At 46.3% G+C, this 17,576-nt stretch overlaps 1 protein-coding gene across 9 annotated transcripts in view; it reads left to right on the top strand.

The window, feature by feature from the left end:
- The first annotated feature begins 1,723 nt into the window (after positions 1-1,723).
- Positions 1,724-17,576, top strand: part of PACS2 (phosphofurin acidic cluster sorting protein 2) — a 116,567-nt gene continuing 100,714 nt past the window's right edge. For 6 of the 9 annotated variants that reach the window (XM_073639169.1, XM_073639167.1, XM_073639164.1 and 3 more), the window contains exon 1: positions 1,725-2,195. In XM_073639169.1, coding sequence (XP_073495270.1) covers positions 2,086-2,195 — 110 coding nt within the window. In that variant the 5' untranslated portion in view covers positions 1,725-2,085. Of the gene's footprint in view, positions 2,196-17,576 lie in introns of all 9 variants that reach the window. The other 3 variants (XM_073639165.1, XM_073639163.1, XM_073639162.1) reach the window with 1 other exon arrangement.

Raw genomic sequence — 17,576 nt, 5'->3', positions numbered from 1 at the left:
TTAGAGTAGTAGCACTGCCCTATGACTCTTTAGAATAATAGCACGGCCCCCATGACTCTTTAGAATAGTAGCACCGCCCCCATGACTCTTTAGAATAGTAGCACCGCCCCATGACTCTTTAGAATAGTAGCACCGCCCCATGACTCTTTAGAGTAGTAGCACCGCCCCATGACTCTTTAGAATAATAGCACGGCCCCCTTGACTCTTTAGAATAGTAGCACCTCCCCCATGACTCTTTTGAATAGTAGCACCGCCCCATGACTCTTTAGAGTAGTAGCACCGCCCTATGACTCTTTAGAATAATAGCACGGCCCCCATGACTCTTTAGAATAGTAGCACCGCCCCATGACTCTTTAGAGTAGTAGCACCCCTCTATGACTCTTTAGAATAATAGCACCGCCCCATGACTCTTTAGAATAGTAGCACCGCCTCCATGACTCTTTAGAGTAGTAGCACCGCCCTATAACTCTTTAGAGTAGTAGCACCGCCCTATGACTCTTTAGAGTAGTAGCACCGCCCCATGACTCTTTAGAATAATAGCACCGCCCCATGACTCTTTAGAATAGTAGCACCGCCTCCATGACTCTTTAGAGTAGTAGCACCGCCCTATGACTCTTTAGAGTAGTAGCACCGCCCCATGACTCTTTAGAATAATAGCACAGCCCTATGACTCTTTAGAATAATAGCACGGCCCCCATGACTCTTTAGAATAGTAGCACCGCCCCCATGACTCTTTAGAATAGTAGGACGGCCCCCATGACTCTTTAGAATAGTAGCACCGCCCCCATGACTCTTTAGAATAGTAGCACGGCCCCCTTGACTCTTTAGAATAGTAGCACCGCCCCATGACTCTTTAGAATAGTAGCACGGCCCCCATGACTCTTTAGAATAGTAGCACCGCCCCCATGACTCTTTAGAATAGTAGCACGGCCCCCTTGACTCTTTAGAATAGTAGCACCGCCCCATGACTCTTTAGAATAGTAGCACCGCCCCATGACTCTTTAGAATAGTAGCACCGCCCCATGACTCTTCAGCGGTAAGTAGGATACAGCTCATTTTATTCATAATGGAGCAACAGGGAAATTATACAGGGCCGTCTTTATAAACCATCCCCGTTTGCTATAATGCCAGATGCTGCGTGCTCTACCATATAGGAGACAATTTGATTGATAGTTCCATATACCTGCTAAATATGTCGTCGCTATGTAAAGATTATTCTGTACAAAAAAAAAGCCTAGGTAGTTGCTCATAGCAACCAATTAGATAGTTCTGTGTAAAAAAAAACAGTTGTCGACCCGATAGCAACCAATGAAATAGCAGCTTTTATTTTGTCCCTCCATGGTCTACCATGTAACAGGCAATTTGATTGGCTTTTCCTTACACCAGCTGACTTTGTGGACGTTATATAAAGAATTATGTTGTGAAAATAAATTACCATCTGAGTAGTTGCCGGCACCCCATAGCAACCAATCACAGACCAGCTTTTATTTAGTATGTGCATGTGCTATGATGTAAGAAGTAATTTGATTGGTTGTTATTTGCCAGCAGATTATGTTGTCATTATTCGCATAAAGATTTTGTGTACAAAAAAATAGTTGTCAAAGGTAACCAATCACATATCAGCTTTTATTTTGCCTGTGCACGTTTTAGCATGTAAGAGGCAATTCGATTGGTCGTTCCATACACATGGCTGCCCATGCCATAAATCCTGCATTATTCAGCGCACAGCTTTCTCCCGGCGGCGTCACTTCCGACCGGGCGGATTTAGTAGCCTCGGATAATAATAGCTGTGAAACCAGTGAGAGCTGAGCCGCGGGGGCGCGCTTGGGGGGCTCCAGGGTAGCGGCGCCCGCTCTTCCCTGTGCTGGCGCGTTGTAGTGTTGTTGATAAAGAATTTAATATTCAAAATAAAAAAAAAAAATCTGGAAGCGGTGTATCGGCTTCAGCGCGGGCACGGGGTGTCGGGGACGCGCCTGAGGAGGGCACGGAGTGGGGAGAGATGTGACCTGAGGAGCCTGCTTGTGTCCTCCGCCCTGAGGCAGGCGACATCCCGCTGCTGACCGGGAGCAGACGTCGGCGGCCACCATGGCGGACAAGGGGCGGCTGAGCTTCCCGGGAGCGCTGAACAGGCCGGTGCCCATGAACTTGTTTGCCACTTGGGAAATAGATGGCTCCAGCCCCAGCTGTATTCCCAGGTGAGTGCGGAGGATTGGGGTAGTAGTCATGTACCTCTCGCCTTATAGAGGGACTCCCTGGATAAGGGCACAGGCTGATCAGTGGGGGAGGGTTTGTTTACATGCACAGAGGTCTATATATGGAGGAGGGGGTGTACACAGCAGCCCCCGATCACTGCCGGGGGGCATTATATATTATTATACCGGGGGGATAGATGCTCGCAGCCCCCAATGTTGTCCCTGACCTCTACCGGGGATATGGATGTACACAGCCCCCAATTCTGCCCCTCATCACTGCCCGGGGGGGGGCTTATACTGGAGGCATAGATGTACACAGCCTCCAATCCTGCCCCTGATCACTATTGGGGGGGATTATACTGCGGGCATAGATGTACACAGCCCCCAATCCTGCCCCTGATCACTATCCAGGGGGGATTATACTGGGGGCATAGATGTACACAGCCCCCAATCTAGCCCCTGATCACTATCCGGGGGGGGATTATACTGGGGGCATAGATGTACACAGCCCCCAATCCTGCCCCTGATCACTATCCAGGGGGAATTATACTGGGGGCATAGATGTACACAGCCCCCAATCTAGCCCCTGATCACTATCCGGGGGGGGATTATACTGGGGGCATAGATGTACACAGCCCCCAATCCTGCCCCTGATCACTATCCGGGGGGGATTATACTGGGGGCATAGATGTACACAGCCCCCAATCCTGCCCCTGATCACTATCCGGGGGGGATTATACTGGGGGCATAGATGTACACAGCCCCCAATCCTGCCCCTGATCACTATCCGGGGGGGATTATACTGGGGGCATAGATGTACACAGCCCCCAATCCTGCCCCTGATCACTATCCGGGGGGGATTATACTGGGGGCATAGATGTACACAGCCCCCAATCCTGCCCCTGATCACTATCCGGGGGGGGGGGGGGATTATACTGGGGACATAGATGTACACAGCCCCCAATCCTGCCCCTGATCACTATCCGGGGGGGATTATACTGGGGGCATAGATGTACACAGCCCCCAATCCTGCCCCTGATCACTATTGGGGAGGATTATACTGCGGGCATAGATGTACACAGCCCCCAATCCTGCCCCTGATCACTATCCGGGGGGGATTATACTGGGGGCATAGATGTACACAGCCCCCAATCCTGCCCCTGATCACTATCCGGGGGGGGGGATTATACTGGGGGCATAGATGTACACAGCCCCCAATCCTGCCCCTGATCACTATCCGGGGGGGGGGGGGATTATACTGGGGGCATAGATGTACACAGCCCCCAATCCTGCCCCTGATCACTATCCGGGGGGGGGGGGAATTATACTGGGGGCATAGATGTACACAGCCCCCAATCCTGCCCCTGATCACTATCCGGGGGTGTTTATACTGGGGGCATAGATGTACACAGCCCCCAATCCTGCCCCTGATCACTATCCGGGGGGATTATACTGGGGGCATAGATGTACACAGCCCCCAATCCTGCCCCTGATCACTATCTGGGGGGGGGGGGGGATTATACTGGGGGCATAGATGTACACAGCCCCTGATCACTACTCTGGGGGGGGGGGGGGATTATACTGGGGGCATAGATGTACACAGACCCTAATTCTGCCCCTGATCACTGCCCAGGGGGATTATACTGGGGGCATAGATATACACAGCCTCCAATCCTGCCCTTGATCACTACCCTGGGGGGGGATTATACTCGTGGTGTAGATGTACACAGCCCCCAATCCTGCCCTTGATCACTACCCTGGGAGGGGATTATACTGGTGGTGTAGATGTACACAGCCCCCAATCCTGCCCCTGATCACTATCCGGGGGGGGATTATACTGGGGGCATAGATGTACACAGCCCCCAATCCTGCCTCTGACCACTACCCTGGAAGGGGGGGGGGGGATTATACTGGGGGCATAGATATACACAGCCTCCAATCCTGCCCTTGATCACTACCCTGGGGGGGGGGGATTATACTTGTGGTGTAGATGTACACAGCCCCCAATCCTGCCCCTGATCACTACCCAGGAGGGAGGGGGTAGGGGGAATTATACTGGGGTTATAGATGTACGCAGCCCCCAATGTTGCCCCTGACCACTACCTGGGGGATTATTATATTGGGGATATGGATGTCCACAGCCTCCAATCCTGCCCTGTTCACTACCTGGTGGGGAGCATTATATTGGGGGTATAGATGTACACAACCCCCAATCCTGCCCTGATCACTACCTGGGGGATTATTATATTGGGGATATGGATGTCCACAGCCTCCAATCATGCCCTGATCACTACCTGGGGGGGAGCATTATATTGGGGGTATAGATGTACACAACCCCCAATCCTGCCCTGATCACTACACAGGGGTGGGGGGTATGCATTATATTGGGGATGATATGTATGTCTCTGCCCGTCCACGATGTTTGATGTAGTAGTAGTAGTCACCGTTGGCTCGTGCTTCTAGTTTTACCTGTAGAGGTGTCATTATGCTTCCAGTTCAAACCCATAGAAAAAAAAATAAATTCTTATTACACCATCATGTTCATACATATAAAAATGTGACAGTAATCATTGTCCACACAGCAATTTTTCTCTGTGCAATTTTCCGTATGAGAAGTGCAGCGTCCCCACATGGGTCAGTCTGAGTAGGCGGACATGAGCACACGACAGTGGGGTATTTATTGTAAATTATTCCTTTATTGGAAGCCGTCACCTTTCCGATTGAGTCCAAAAGCCCATCTTAAATTAAAAAAAAAAAATTGGCCAAATTTCCATCAGAGACCATGACACAAGATATCAGGACAGTGGATGCAGCAGTGAACCTCCCAGTGACTGGTGAATGGGAAACTCCCAGTGACTGGCCGGGTGCTGCCCGACCATGAAGACTAATGTATCAGCTCGCTCTGTAGTAGTCGGTGGTGTCTTGTGTTACTAGTTTTACCTGTAGCGGGACTGTCATTATGTTTGAAGCATATGCTCTATACTCCCTGTACATAGGAATCTGAGTGACCCGGATCTGCTGGGGAAAAAAAAAGTACTATAAAACAATGTATCTAAGGGGTAACGTTTTCCATTGTGGAGAGTGACAAGCCAGGCATGTCAGAGTGAGGAGACTTACACACCATGTATGCTTCTCTGGGAAATGTAACTATGCAAATTGCCTCATGAGGGAGAACGAGGATTAGAACTTTAGCGCCACCTATTGGAAGTAGCAGTCACAATAGGGTTCAAGTCCTCATCCTCTCTGAAGAGGCAATTTGCATATTTAACTTCCCAGAAGAAAATTGGATAGCATGTAAGTCTCCTCACTCTGACATGGCAGACCTGGCTTCTCTCTTTCCACAAGGAGAAGCGTTACCCCTTAGACCAAGTGAAATCAGATCTCATGCTTTGCACTGACGAGGGGCAATACCCCGAAACATCGTGTCTGCAAATTGGGATTCTGGCTTGGCTTTTAACTTGCGTCATACGGCAAGACTCGTTAAAGGGTCGATATTGACGTTTAGGATTGCTACTTCCAATAGGGGGCACTAGAGTTCTAGTCCTTTAACTCTCTGAGGAGGCAAGTTACAATGTATCTAATGATGGAGAAAGCAGCTGACCATGAGGTTCATCAAGAATGTAAATGAGCAAATGTGTCAGTTTTTGTCTTTGAGCATCGGTTGACTTGATGTGGATGGGGATCTTCCCCCTCCATGGATTGCTAGATGTAGGGGGCTTTGGTGCCTGCCTTGCCCCTTGTTTAAATATATGGGACTGTAATGGAAATGGGCTTCACTCAGGTTAGTCTCACTCCTATACTCTTGCTGATTGTTGGGGTCTCTGTGGAGAATATTCACTGTCTTGTTGATATGTGAGGTGATCTTTAAGGGGTTCTTTCCATCTTCATAAATGGTTATCATTGGATGCAACCAATTGTTGCTTGCATCCAACGATAACCATTTATGAAGATGGAAAGAACCCCTTAAGGATGACCTTGCGCTTTATAAATGAGAAAACTGTTTTATTATGTATACGGAAGTATTCCTGTTATCACAATACTACTGTCATCAAAATCCAAAATATTCTAATGTGTGTATTGGAACAAGTGTCCAGTGTCTTGGATCGCTTAGGGGGAAAGTCCTAGTTCTGCATGGAGACCAGCTGAGTATGGAATCTTAAATGCAATGCTCCAGAGGTAAAAAGCATGCTTATTGTAGCTATCTCACCACCTAGGTGCCTACCCTATACGTCAGTGAGGCCTATGCATCAAAGCTTTCACTCCAGAATTCTGCTGTCAAAGCTTTGAAAAGTCACAAAATTTAGGCACAAATTTTATGGCTTTTGGCTTTTTCATAGCTCCGACAATGGGTGAGATGGAGGCGTCAAATTCATGATGAATGGTTGCGTTCTCCGCGCCATCATTTTTACTCCAGACGGGTTAGGATTGATGATGAAGCGTACACCGCTGATCCGACACTCCTGATTCATGAAAAGGTGTATGCCTCTAGCTCCCGCACACCTCCTAATCAAGACCGAGGTGAGGAATCTAGGCCAATGTAAAGCCAAAAACTCATCTACAGATGCCTGTTTCAGGATCTCTACCCCTCATCAGTGTTGAGCACAGCCTCAAGGGTGTCGCATTCAGCCAGCTCAGCCAGATTCCCATCTACACCAAGGAGGGGAAAACACCCCAAAACAGGAGTGTCTAGAGGAGTTTGTGGTGTGGAATTTATCCAAAGTCATGTTGCAAAGCTCCTTAAAGGGTCAGACATTGACTTCTACCTCTCCTAGGTATTACTTTGCGAGACTGCTCTCTTGAGGAACAAAGGAGACTAATTTGCATGCTTTCCAGTCCTTTGTGTCAGCTTAGAGTAATCTTAACATTAGTTTGCACATTCTGTTTAGAGGAAACAGAGAAACAGAATTCATGTGAATAACGGAGCAATTGCATCACTGCTGCTAACAGAAGCCGAGGGATCCCGTAACGGTCAGCCGGGGGGTGTGCCCCCAGTGGCGGTCAGCCGGGGGGTGGGGTGCCCCCGGTGGCGGTCAGACGTCGGGGGGGGGGGTGCCCCCGGTGGCGGTCAGCCGGGGGGTGGGGTGCAGGTTTACAGAAGTTGGTATCCCAAAAAAAAATCTGCATCCTATATCCACACGTGACAGAAAAAATCCACTGTGGATATTGTCATAGATCCAAAGCAATAATCTGCGTGTGTTGCATGCAGATTTGCAAAGGGATTAAAGCGGTAGAGAAGATCTATCATTTTCCCTACAGAGATGTGTAAGCAGCGTGTGCATGATGGATCTGGAAGCACTTGATATCGGGCAGTATTGGCAGACTCCTGGCTATAGTTGTTTTCAGTGACCCGTACGTTTTTACAGTCGTTCATACTGGTCAGAAATGCTGAGGCTGTTGGGAGTTGTAGTTTGACAACAGCTGGCGTGCTGTAGGTTGCCAATCCCTGGTCCTAATGGGTTCAGGCCTCTTTTGCTATATAGTGCACGTAGACAGCTAATTCTGTAACCCAGCGATTTGTCCTGCGAGGAATGACTGCTGGGAGTTGTGGTTTGCCACCACCTGGAGGATAGCTGCAGGCTGGGCAGCGCTGGAGAGGACAATCCTAGTCCCAGAGCTCCACTCACTAAGACACCAGAAGAAAGATTAGTCTTATAGGAGTATGGAGGGGGGGATACAGTAGGTAGAAATTCATGTCTCATGTGAATATCAAGGGGATTATTAATGACTGCGCATAAGCCAAGCAGCCAGCTGTGCCCTGTGTGAGCGCAGGTATAAATACCCTACAGAGAGGATTATGGGATAGAGCAGGGCACGGGGAGACATGGGCCACGAGGCTGTGTGATAAGCCATATTGCGCACACTGCTGTATTGGGAGAACTATCTCCACTGCTGCAGCCGGGCCGGGTAAATAAGAGGGATTTGTCAGCTTCAGTTTTTCTGCGGTGACGGATCAGCACTGTGGAAAGCGTCCTTTCTGCAGGTAGAGATGACACTCGGTGAAGCAGTAAGGGATGGCAGCGGCCTGTAGCCATGCACGCTCGCCGGTCACGCTCTACCTGCCGCTTAGGTCACACGCTTAGGAAGCTGATCCAAGTGTAGTTTTTGGTACATGAAGGGCATTCATTGGATCATGTGCTGACCTGTATAGCTTCATGGTAACACAGGGGTCGTCTGTGGTGTGTTGCCATAAAGACATAGATCTGCACAGAAGCTGTAAACACAAAACGGTAACTGTTTTTTTTTTTTTAAAGGGAATATTTCACCAGACGTTTGCTATCCCATCTGAGTGCAGCATAATGTAGGGGCAGAGAGCCAAATTCCAGTGATGTGGCACTTACTGGGCTGCTTGCTGCAGTTTCACTAAAATCATAGTTTTCTCTTCTGCAGATCTAGCAGTTTTCTGAATACTGAGCTCTGTATAACCCCGCCCATACCAGTGCTTGTCAGCTTTCTGCCTATGCACAGTGTACACACAAAGCTGCCAATCAGTGGTGGGGGGGGCGGGCTTAGATTACTTGGCAGCAGGTCCTCAAGTGATAATCAAAACTACAGCAAGCAGCCCAGTAACTGACACATCACTGGATTCAGGGTTTCTGTCTCTACATCATCCTACTCTCAGATTAGGAGACAAAAACCTGCTGACAGATTGCCTTTAATTAAGAATATTTCCAAAGATACTTAATTTTTTCACTTTTAAGTGCATTGGAACAAGTAAAGGGGCAAAGGTGGACGTTCCTGCTAAAGGGAACCTGACAGGAGATTCATACTGTCCCCAACCACGGGCAGCATGACTGTGGCATTGACTGTGTTATTGCAGGCTGGTGTATTTTACTCTGAAGCTCTTCCGTCCTATAAGTAAAAACTTACTTTGAAAAGCCAGCCGGGGGCCCACCCTGATTTCCTAGGCTGACAGGTCTCTCGCTGTCAGTCAGAGTGATAGTGCTGGAGAGAAGCCACCAGCGATCTGCCATTGGACTCATCAGCCGAAGTCCGATTCTTCCGAAATGCCTCATTGTTTCAGAGTAAAACGTACATGTCTGCAATAGTGCAGCCAGACTCTGATTCATTCTGCCCTTGGTTTGGGCATAAAGAAAGATGACTGGTTCCCTGTAACAGTGATTATGGATGAAGAAGCTGGAGTAATCAGGTCACTTTACACTGTTCACACAAGACTTGCAGAAAATCGTGGTCTAGCTGCTTTCATCCCTCCACAAAAAGTTAAACCTGCTTTTGGTGCACATATCCGTTCAATGTATAAATTCTCACTCTGCTTAATTTACTCTGTGTCTGAGGTTATGGTTCTTCTTCCTCAGCAGTCTACCAGCAGTATAGGTGCTGGAACTTCCGTTTCATTTTGCAGTATACTTTGCACTTGCCATTGTCCTGTGCTGAAGCCTGCCTCTCCATGACGTCTACATGCAGTATGAGCAGAGAAGCCTGCCCTTTGTCTGTAATCCACCTCTCTGCTGCTGCTAAAGACGGATTCCACTGAATAGCAGGCAGTGGGCCGCAAGTTACATGGAAGGGAGACACCTACTGGCCAGAAGTGTGGAGTGATTTTTTTTTTTTTTTTTTTTTTTTTTAGGAGTAAGAACATAATTTATAGATGAAGTGATTTGCTGATCATCTGTTCAGCACGTTATCAAATGAGATCAGGTTAAATAAAAGCACAGGGACCAATAAAGCTGTAGCCATTGGTGTCCTCATAGCTCTGATGCCGGCATGTTTGGTGTTGCTGGTGCGCTCTGTAGTAGACGCTGCAGTGTACGGCGGTGCAGCCACTCCTAGCCCCGTCACCTCACTAAGTGGCAGGCGACAATAGAAAGTGCAGCTTCAGACGGCGCTGGTTTCCATCAGGGCCCCAAGCTGCTCCTTATTATTGCAGCCTGCGCCTCCCGTGACCGGTTCTCTTTAATTACTTGCAGAGGATGAGAATCTGTCCTGTTCTGGGGATGATCATAAGGACTCATCTCATTACATATAATAGGTGCTAAGATTAAAGGTTGGCTGCAACGGGAAAAGAAGACTAACCTGCCAGGTTTATCTCTGGGCTGTGTCTGCAGTTGGGGTTCAGCCCTGTGTACTGGATGTGGTGCTGTTTATTAACAGGGTTATTCCCATCACAGTAAGCCTCGGATGCGTCACTGGGAAGATCGCCAGGGGCCGACTGCAACACCCCAATTCTGTGCTGGAAACTGCAGCTGCCCCATTTGCTTCTGTAGAGCATTATGGCAGCGGGTGATGCCCCTTTATTCTCTGGATCCTGGTGTGGCATCCCACCGGTCTGACCCCCTAGTGGTCATTAAAGGGGTTGTCTGATCTTTTTCTAAAAGTATGCAGTCACTTTCCGGTGTCAGCGTCAAGTATGCGATTTTTCTACTTCCAGCCACATTCCGACTAGACTTTAGCTGCCTCGCTTGATACAACTGAGTTAGGTATGGCCGGTCATGTCTAGTTGGAATGTGGCCGGTAGTATGTGACCTCCTGCTCTCACTGCCATCAGTGGAGAATCCTAACAGCGTGCGGTGCATCTGCCATGAGGGTTCAGAGGTCTGCAGTCACATAGACTGACTGCAGACTTATAGCAACAAAATGGGCAACCCATTTAAGTGATGGTGAATTGCAAGCACTTAATGAGATAGGAATACTCCTTTAAACAATTCCTGACATAGGCCATGATATTAACTCTGATGTCAGGTTCCCTGTGTGTAGGGAACATGCACAGGAGCAGAGCCCCCACCATACCAGGCAGAATATCTGAACATACTCATTGGGAGTACAGATGATGGCAGTGATGGGTCAGCCCCTGTGTGTCATTACCTCTGGGGATAAGCTGTCAGAGGAGATTGTTCTGATGAGCTCAACACTCAGAGGAGGAGACAGGAGCTGACCCATCACTGCCATCATCTTACTCCAAATGAGAACGTTCTAGCAGTGCAGCTGAAGGCAGTAAATAGACTGGGGAAAAGCCGGAGTTTGGAAGCCATTATAGTAGGAAGACCAATCCCCTAATAAAGTGATTTGCAAAGTTTCATCACTTTCCAGGCTGGACATAATTATTTAAGAAAAAAAAGCTTAAAGGGAACCTGTCACCGGACTCCTGCTGGCATTGTGAATCTGCTGGCACAATTGCAGCCTGATATAGTCTTCTCTATGGCGTTTCAGAGAATATATACTTTGGGGACCCTAAACAGAGACCAGACTAGTCCGGCTGTCCCCAGCTCTGCGCCTGGTGATTGACAGGTCATTTCAGGTGGTCATTGAGCTTATATAAGGAGGGTTGAATAACGAGCACTAAGTCTATAGGTCTTTGGAGGTCAAGCTTTTTATACTTACACTAGTTAATCTCGAGGAAGGCAATACACCCTAGAACAGCAGACTGATCCCTGGATCAATATTTTCCTCCACTCTCCTGAATCTTTATACCATTTCTGCCGACATGAGATTCAGTGGAGACTCCTGTAGGTCACCTTGACGTGTCCGATCCGATTTTACTGGTACCATTGGCGGTGTGCCCAAAGCAGGAATCTGCTACAGGCCAATCCTGATTATTGCTGCCCACTAGAATATGACGATTCGGCTGCACCCCATATACGCATCGTAGTACTGAGACAGTTCATATGGGGTAAAGCTCCAGCTGGGGAACATCTGAAGAAAAGGGCGACGTGGTGGATGGCCGGTGTGCTGGTGACGGCCCTGTTTTCTTAGCAGCACATTAGAGGTGTCCCATGGGTGCTCCACTCCTGAATAACTCACCATTACAACCTGCCGCTAAGGAGGGGAGCTGCTTCCTAATATCGTCCTGGAGGATGCGCCCGGACCACCCGGGCTGGCTGCTCGCCTATTCTCTGCCATCTGCTCCATCTCTCCAGATCCAGCTGTACTGCGCGACTTTTACTTAAAAAAAAAAAATGGGGCCTTTTTTAAAAAAAAGTCGCAAGTGACGAATCAGCCAAGAAACGTCTGGAAGCTCTCAAACACAAAACATGGGAACACATAAAATAGACTTTAGAAAGGTGCAAATGAAGAATAAGCGAAAAACCCCTAAAACTAGAGAAAAAAATAGGTAAATACAATAATGAATCGGGTCCTAAGTTTATTAGTTGCACTTTTCCAAAGTGATGTTTTCTGATGCCCCTCCGGAGCCTCCTTCGTTTTTGGTATCCAGGGTATTAAAATCTTGGTAATTTCCTGATTTTGTGGGTTCAGGACCTGTAAATGGACAGAGCGGTGGTACCATGTACCTGACCTGGGTCACCACGACAGGGTCCACTGAGATTTTAAGGCGGTTTCCAGGGAAAACGATAATCCCTAGATCAGCAATAGTCAGTGAGTTGGATATCTTCTTCCCAGACATCCCCTTTAATTAAGAATCTGTTAGTGATGGTATATGGCCACTTTTTTTTATTTTAATTACATATGCCAGCTTTATATACCATGCATTTGCCTTTGTGCCAGCAGAATGACAGGTTTTTGGTTTCCATGTATTTTTACAAATTTTTGACAATGTTGTTTTTCTTTCTAATGTGATCTTTAAAAAAAAAAAAACAATTGGTAATCTTACAAGTGTCACACTGGCCACTGGGGGTATTTTAGACTCGTACTTCCTGTCGTTTCAGGGAGAGTTTTCAGCAGGTTCATTATCATCAGAGGCAGGATTTCGGTTACAGATTAATTTCACGTCTATACACAGCTGATAACAAAATAAGTGATGTCCCAGCTCCTCCTCCCTTCAGTGACCTCTGCACACACTCATTAGATGCGTTGATACACAAGATACAAAGAGAAAAATCCAGCTTTCCAAACTTCTAAAAATATCTTTAATAGTTACATTTTAAAAATCTGTCTCTTGGAATTTGTCCATGTTTTAAAATGTAACTATTAAAGATATCTTTAGAAGTTTGGCACGCTGGATTTTGGATTTTCTAACGCGACACTGCTGTTCCCGTGCGTCTAACTTCTGCAGCGGGTGAGCTGACTTTTTCCTTATTTTTCTTAATACACGAGATAGGGTCAGGGTCCGTTTATTATGGCTAATGTCCAAGTGCATTTCTTAGAATGGTAAGTTAGTCTAAATTATTTTTTTATATAGATTTTTATTTTTTCTATATAATCAATGCCAAAAACCAACAAACAAGTAGTTTAGAGCAAAAACCTGATTTAAGCAGCAGGTCAGTTTTGGATGATGCATTCCCATTGAAGGGTATGTCCACAGCTGTCAGAAAAATCTGCTGCAAATACTGATGTGTTGGCAGGAAAAAAAATACTGTTTTTGACGCATTTTTCCTCATTCACTAAAATGGGTGCAAAAATGCTGCAAAAATGCTAAAGATTTAACATGCCCGGAGATGTGAAACTGCCTCCAATCTGCAAGGGGAAAATAAGCAATGGATTTCAGAGATCTCCTTAATTTTTCTGGTGCTGTAAAACGTGATGCTGCAAAATGTATAGATGTGGCGCATAGCGCACAAAGCCCCTTGCCCGTCACCTTGCTTAGCAATGTCAGAAGCCGTAAGATGTAAATGTCTCCTATCCTGTGACCTATAGCTTTCTATGGCCCTGACCTCTGTAGGGCTGTGACAGCACACGTCAGTCCCATTCTCCACACTTAGCCCGCTGTGGCCCTTTCATTAATGCACGTCCACATTCGTCTCATCCACTGCCTCAAAATATATTTAGACCATCAACCTAAATGTTATAAAAAAAAAAAAAAAAAATCCTCCCATTAATAATTGATACTCAGAGGCGAGCTTCATGCTTCCCTACTAAACTCGTAAATTATATATGATCAAAAGTGCAAAGAAGCTGTCACTAATTTAAATGGCCTCTTGCTGATCTTATGGCTTACTACGCTTTTAATTAGCTTAACCCTTGCATTGCTTTACACCCTGTACAGTCTTTTATTTTTTCTTGGGTATCGTAGACCATACTATTTCCTAGGGAATGTATCCCGCTATGTACATCCATCACAGCTTTATGTATGATGTAGACTTTGGGAGATTTTTTCCTAGGGTATATGTCAAACGTGATGTGAATATAGCCCAAATGGACATAAGATGACTAGCTGATTCCTTCTCCATTAGGATACAGTTTCCAAAGGCTTTAATCAGCGTAGATCTTCTCGCACCTCTTGATGGTTATCAGATCCTCGATAAAGGACACTGAACTGTAATTATATCTTTTTTAATCGACACAATGCAGGTTTGGTGTAGTTTTTCACTCTTGGCCCATGTTTAGTAACAGTTTATTCACACTGCAGTAAAGCTAGGAGAAAATTCTGGATTCAAGGTGAATGCACACATGTGTAATCCAGTGTTAATTCACTGACATAAAAGTGGAAATGTAGCCTTGAAGGGAATCTGTCAGCAGTTTTTTGCTATAGAGCAAGAGAGCCTGATTCCAGGGATGTGTCACTTATTAGACTATGTGTTATAGTTTCAATACAATTAGTGTTTTATCAGCAGGACATTATCCCTGCAGGACTAGATCTCATGTACAGAGCAGTCAAGCTAATGTGTAACCCTGCCCCCTTCACTGATTGGCAGCTTGCTGAACTAGGAACACAGGATGCTGCCAATCAGTGATGGGGGCAGGGTTATACACAGCTCAGCATTCTGAGCACTGCTGCATCTACAGCAGGGAAAACAGGGAATTTATCAAAACTGCACCAAGAAGCCCAGTAAGTGACATATCCCTGGAATCAGGCTCTCTGCCTCTACGTCGTGCTGCTCTCAGATTATGTAGCAAAAACCTGCTTACGGATTCCCTTTACACTTTTTACAGGGGTTGTCTTCTATCTTCATCAGCTAACCGCTCCTCAGCCTCCTGCTTACTGTGGAGCAGTGCACTCCTGAATGATTGACAGTTTGGGTCAGTGGCAAGGCTACGCAGCTAGCCCGAACTGTGCGCTCCTTCATGCTGCAAGCAGAGGCAGCTTTACCTATGGGGCGCAACTCATACAAGCTGTATAGAAAAGAACTTCCAAACGTTAAACATTCCTTGGAGATCGTTCACCTCTAATAGACTGCGAAGGTGGCCGGTAACCTGGGCAACCAGTAAAACAAATAATTCTTCAACTCTTACTGAGACTGTAAAGGATTTTTAATTAGAGGTATAAATTGTAAAATCGGTTGTATGTACAATTACTTGCAATTTTGACAATCCCTTCAATGACTATACAAATGTATCTCTGGCTGTATGTGTGTGTGTGTATATATATATATATATATTTTTTATTGCGTGTGATTCTCAATTAGCTATATAGTAAGTTTGTGTTTCTTGCACTTTGTATTCTCTAGTTTCTTAGTATATGCCATTCCATGTCTTGTGGTTCCGTTTCCATGTACATGAAGCCTTTGCGCATGTATTATAGAGGCACTGCATCCTGAGATGAATGCACAGAAATCATATGTTGCAGGAATTTGGATACTATATAAAGTTTTGGCAGCAGCCGCCTCCTCACACTCACGCTCCTCACACTCACGCTCTGGGGAATGCGGCTTATACAAGTGCATTCCAGCACAGGAACAAAGGCATTACTGCCGACCTTGCTACCTCCAATTGAATGCTCTTCCCATGCTTTTGAGAAAAGTAGGATTTGGCCGCCAAGCTTAAAAGAGACATATTGTGTGCAATTCTGGGCTGTCGGAACTAGGAATGAATGAAATGCTCAAGATGTGAATTCACTTTCCTTAAAGGGGTTTTCTAGTACTTTTCGGCATTTAAAAAAAAAATTCTTACCTACAACCACATAGGATACGTTCTTTTAATTTTTTTTTCCTCTTGGTGAGGATGACAAATTTGCAGCGCCAGGCAATTTTTGTTGCAGGTTGCTTCTTCAGAGCCTTGATGACATTTCATAGAAATCCTTCAACTATGTTGGTAATGTAATACTCAGTGGATTTTACACCCAGAACATGATCTGACCCGAGTGAACAAGCCCTAAGTAAATGGCACCAGAGCAGGCAATATAAATGGCACGGGTGGATTGACACCGATAGGTAAAAGGTGCCATTCTTGTCCTGGCATCCCGCCCCTTGTGTTGGCACGAGAAGTATAAACAAAGCTGCATGAACCGGTCGCCCCGCCAGTATCTGAGCCAACGGGGATGTAGAGAAAAGAGTGGTGCGACAGGGGAGCCAGCTTAGGAGGTATCTGCAGTCAGGTGTCAGGTTTTGGACTGGGCATTATTATTTTTATTTCTAAAGCACCCTTAATTCCATGGTGCTGACATGTGAGGAGGGTTACATACATATAACCTGTGTAAAATAAGTAAACTCAAACACGTATAGAGGGGCGAGGGTCCTGCCCTCCCGGGTTACAGCCCTCAGGGTGATGGGGAAGGACAGAGTCGGTCGGGGGTTGGAGCAGCTTCGGTGGCAGCTCGGTCATTGCAGGCTGTAGCTTTCCTGCAGAGATGAGTTTTCAGGTTACTTCTGAAGGTTCCGAATGTTGGAGATGATTGGATGTGTTGAGGCGCTGAACTCCAGAGGATGGGGGATGTTCGGGAGAAGTCCTGGAGGCAATTTGGCGAGGATCAGAGGAGAGAAGGAGGTCTTGCAAAGACCGGAGAATGTGTGGGGAGGTATCGCAAGATTAGTTCGGAGATGAATGGCAGAGACCGATTATGGACAGCGGCCTTGTAAATTATTGTTGGTTTAATAAACTAATAATTTGGCAGAGGGGAGAGATGGATTAGTTGAGCTGCGGAGTTAAAGGCAGACTCGAGAGGTGCGAGCGTGTTATTCGGGAGGCCACATAGAAGGATGTTGCAGTAGTCGAAGAGGGAGATGATGAGGGCACGCATTAGCATTTTAGTGGATCTGGGGTTGAGGAAAGAATGAATTCTGGAAATATTTTTGAGGTGGAAGTGGTAAGGGCTTGGATGTGTTGTTTGAAGCACAGGGCAGAGTGATGGTTACTCCAAGGCAGCGGACTTCTGACTTATTGTTCTAGATAGATTTGATAGGGAGGTAGAGTGAAACCATTGGTTATGTGAGAATGCAGAAGTAATGTTTTAAATTCCGTTCAAACTGAGAAGGGGGAAAGCAAGTCTGATATTCTGACCATAAACTTAGTGAACGTCGACATATATAGCAGGAGGCCTGATTGTATATACAGTACAGACCAAAAGTTTGGACACACCTTCTCATTTAAAGATTTTTCTGTATTTTCATGACTATGAAAATTGTACATTCACACTGAAGGCATCAAAACTATGAATTAACATATGTGGAATTATATACTTAACAAAAAAGTGTGAAACAACTGAAAATATGTCTTATATCCTAGGTTCTTCAAAGTAGCCACCTTTTGCTTTGATGACTGCTTTGCACACTCTTGGCATTCTCTTGATGAGCTTCAAGAGGTAGTCACCGGAAATGG

The sequence above is a fragment of the Phyllobates terribilis genome, unplaced genomic scaffold (assembly GCF_046119375.1).
Source record: "Phyllobates terribilis strain yellow unplaced genomic scaffold, ASM4611937v1 Scaffold_7__3_contigs__length_470593459, whole genome shotgun sequence".
Classification (NCBI taxonomy): Eukaryota; Metazoa; Chordata; class Amphibia; order Anura; family Dendrobatidae; genus Phyllobates; species Phyllobates terribilis.
The sequence above is the reverse complement of the archived record's forward strand: the minus strand, read 5'-3'. Positions and strand labels throughout refer to the sequence as shown.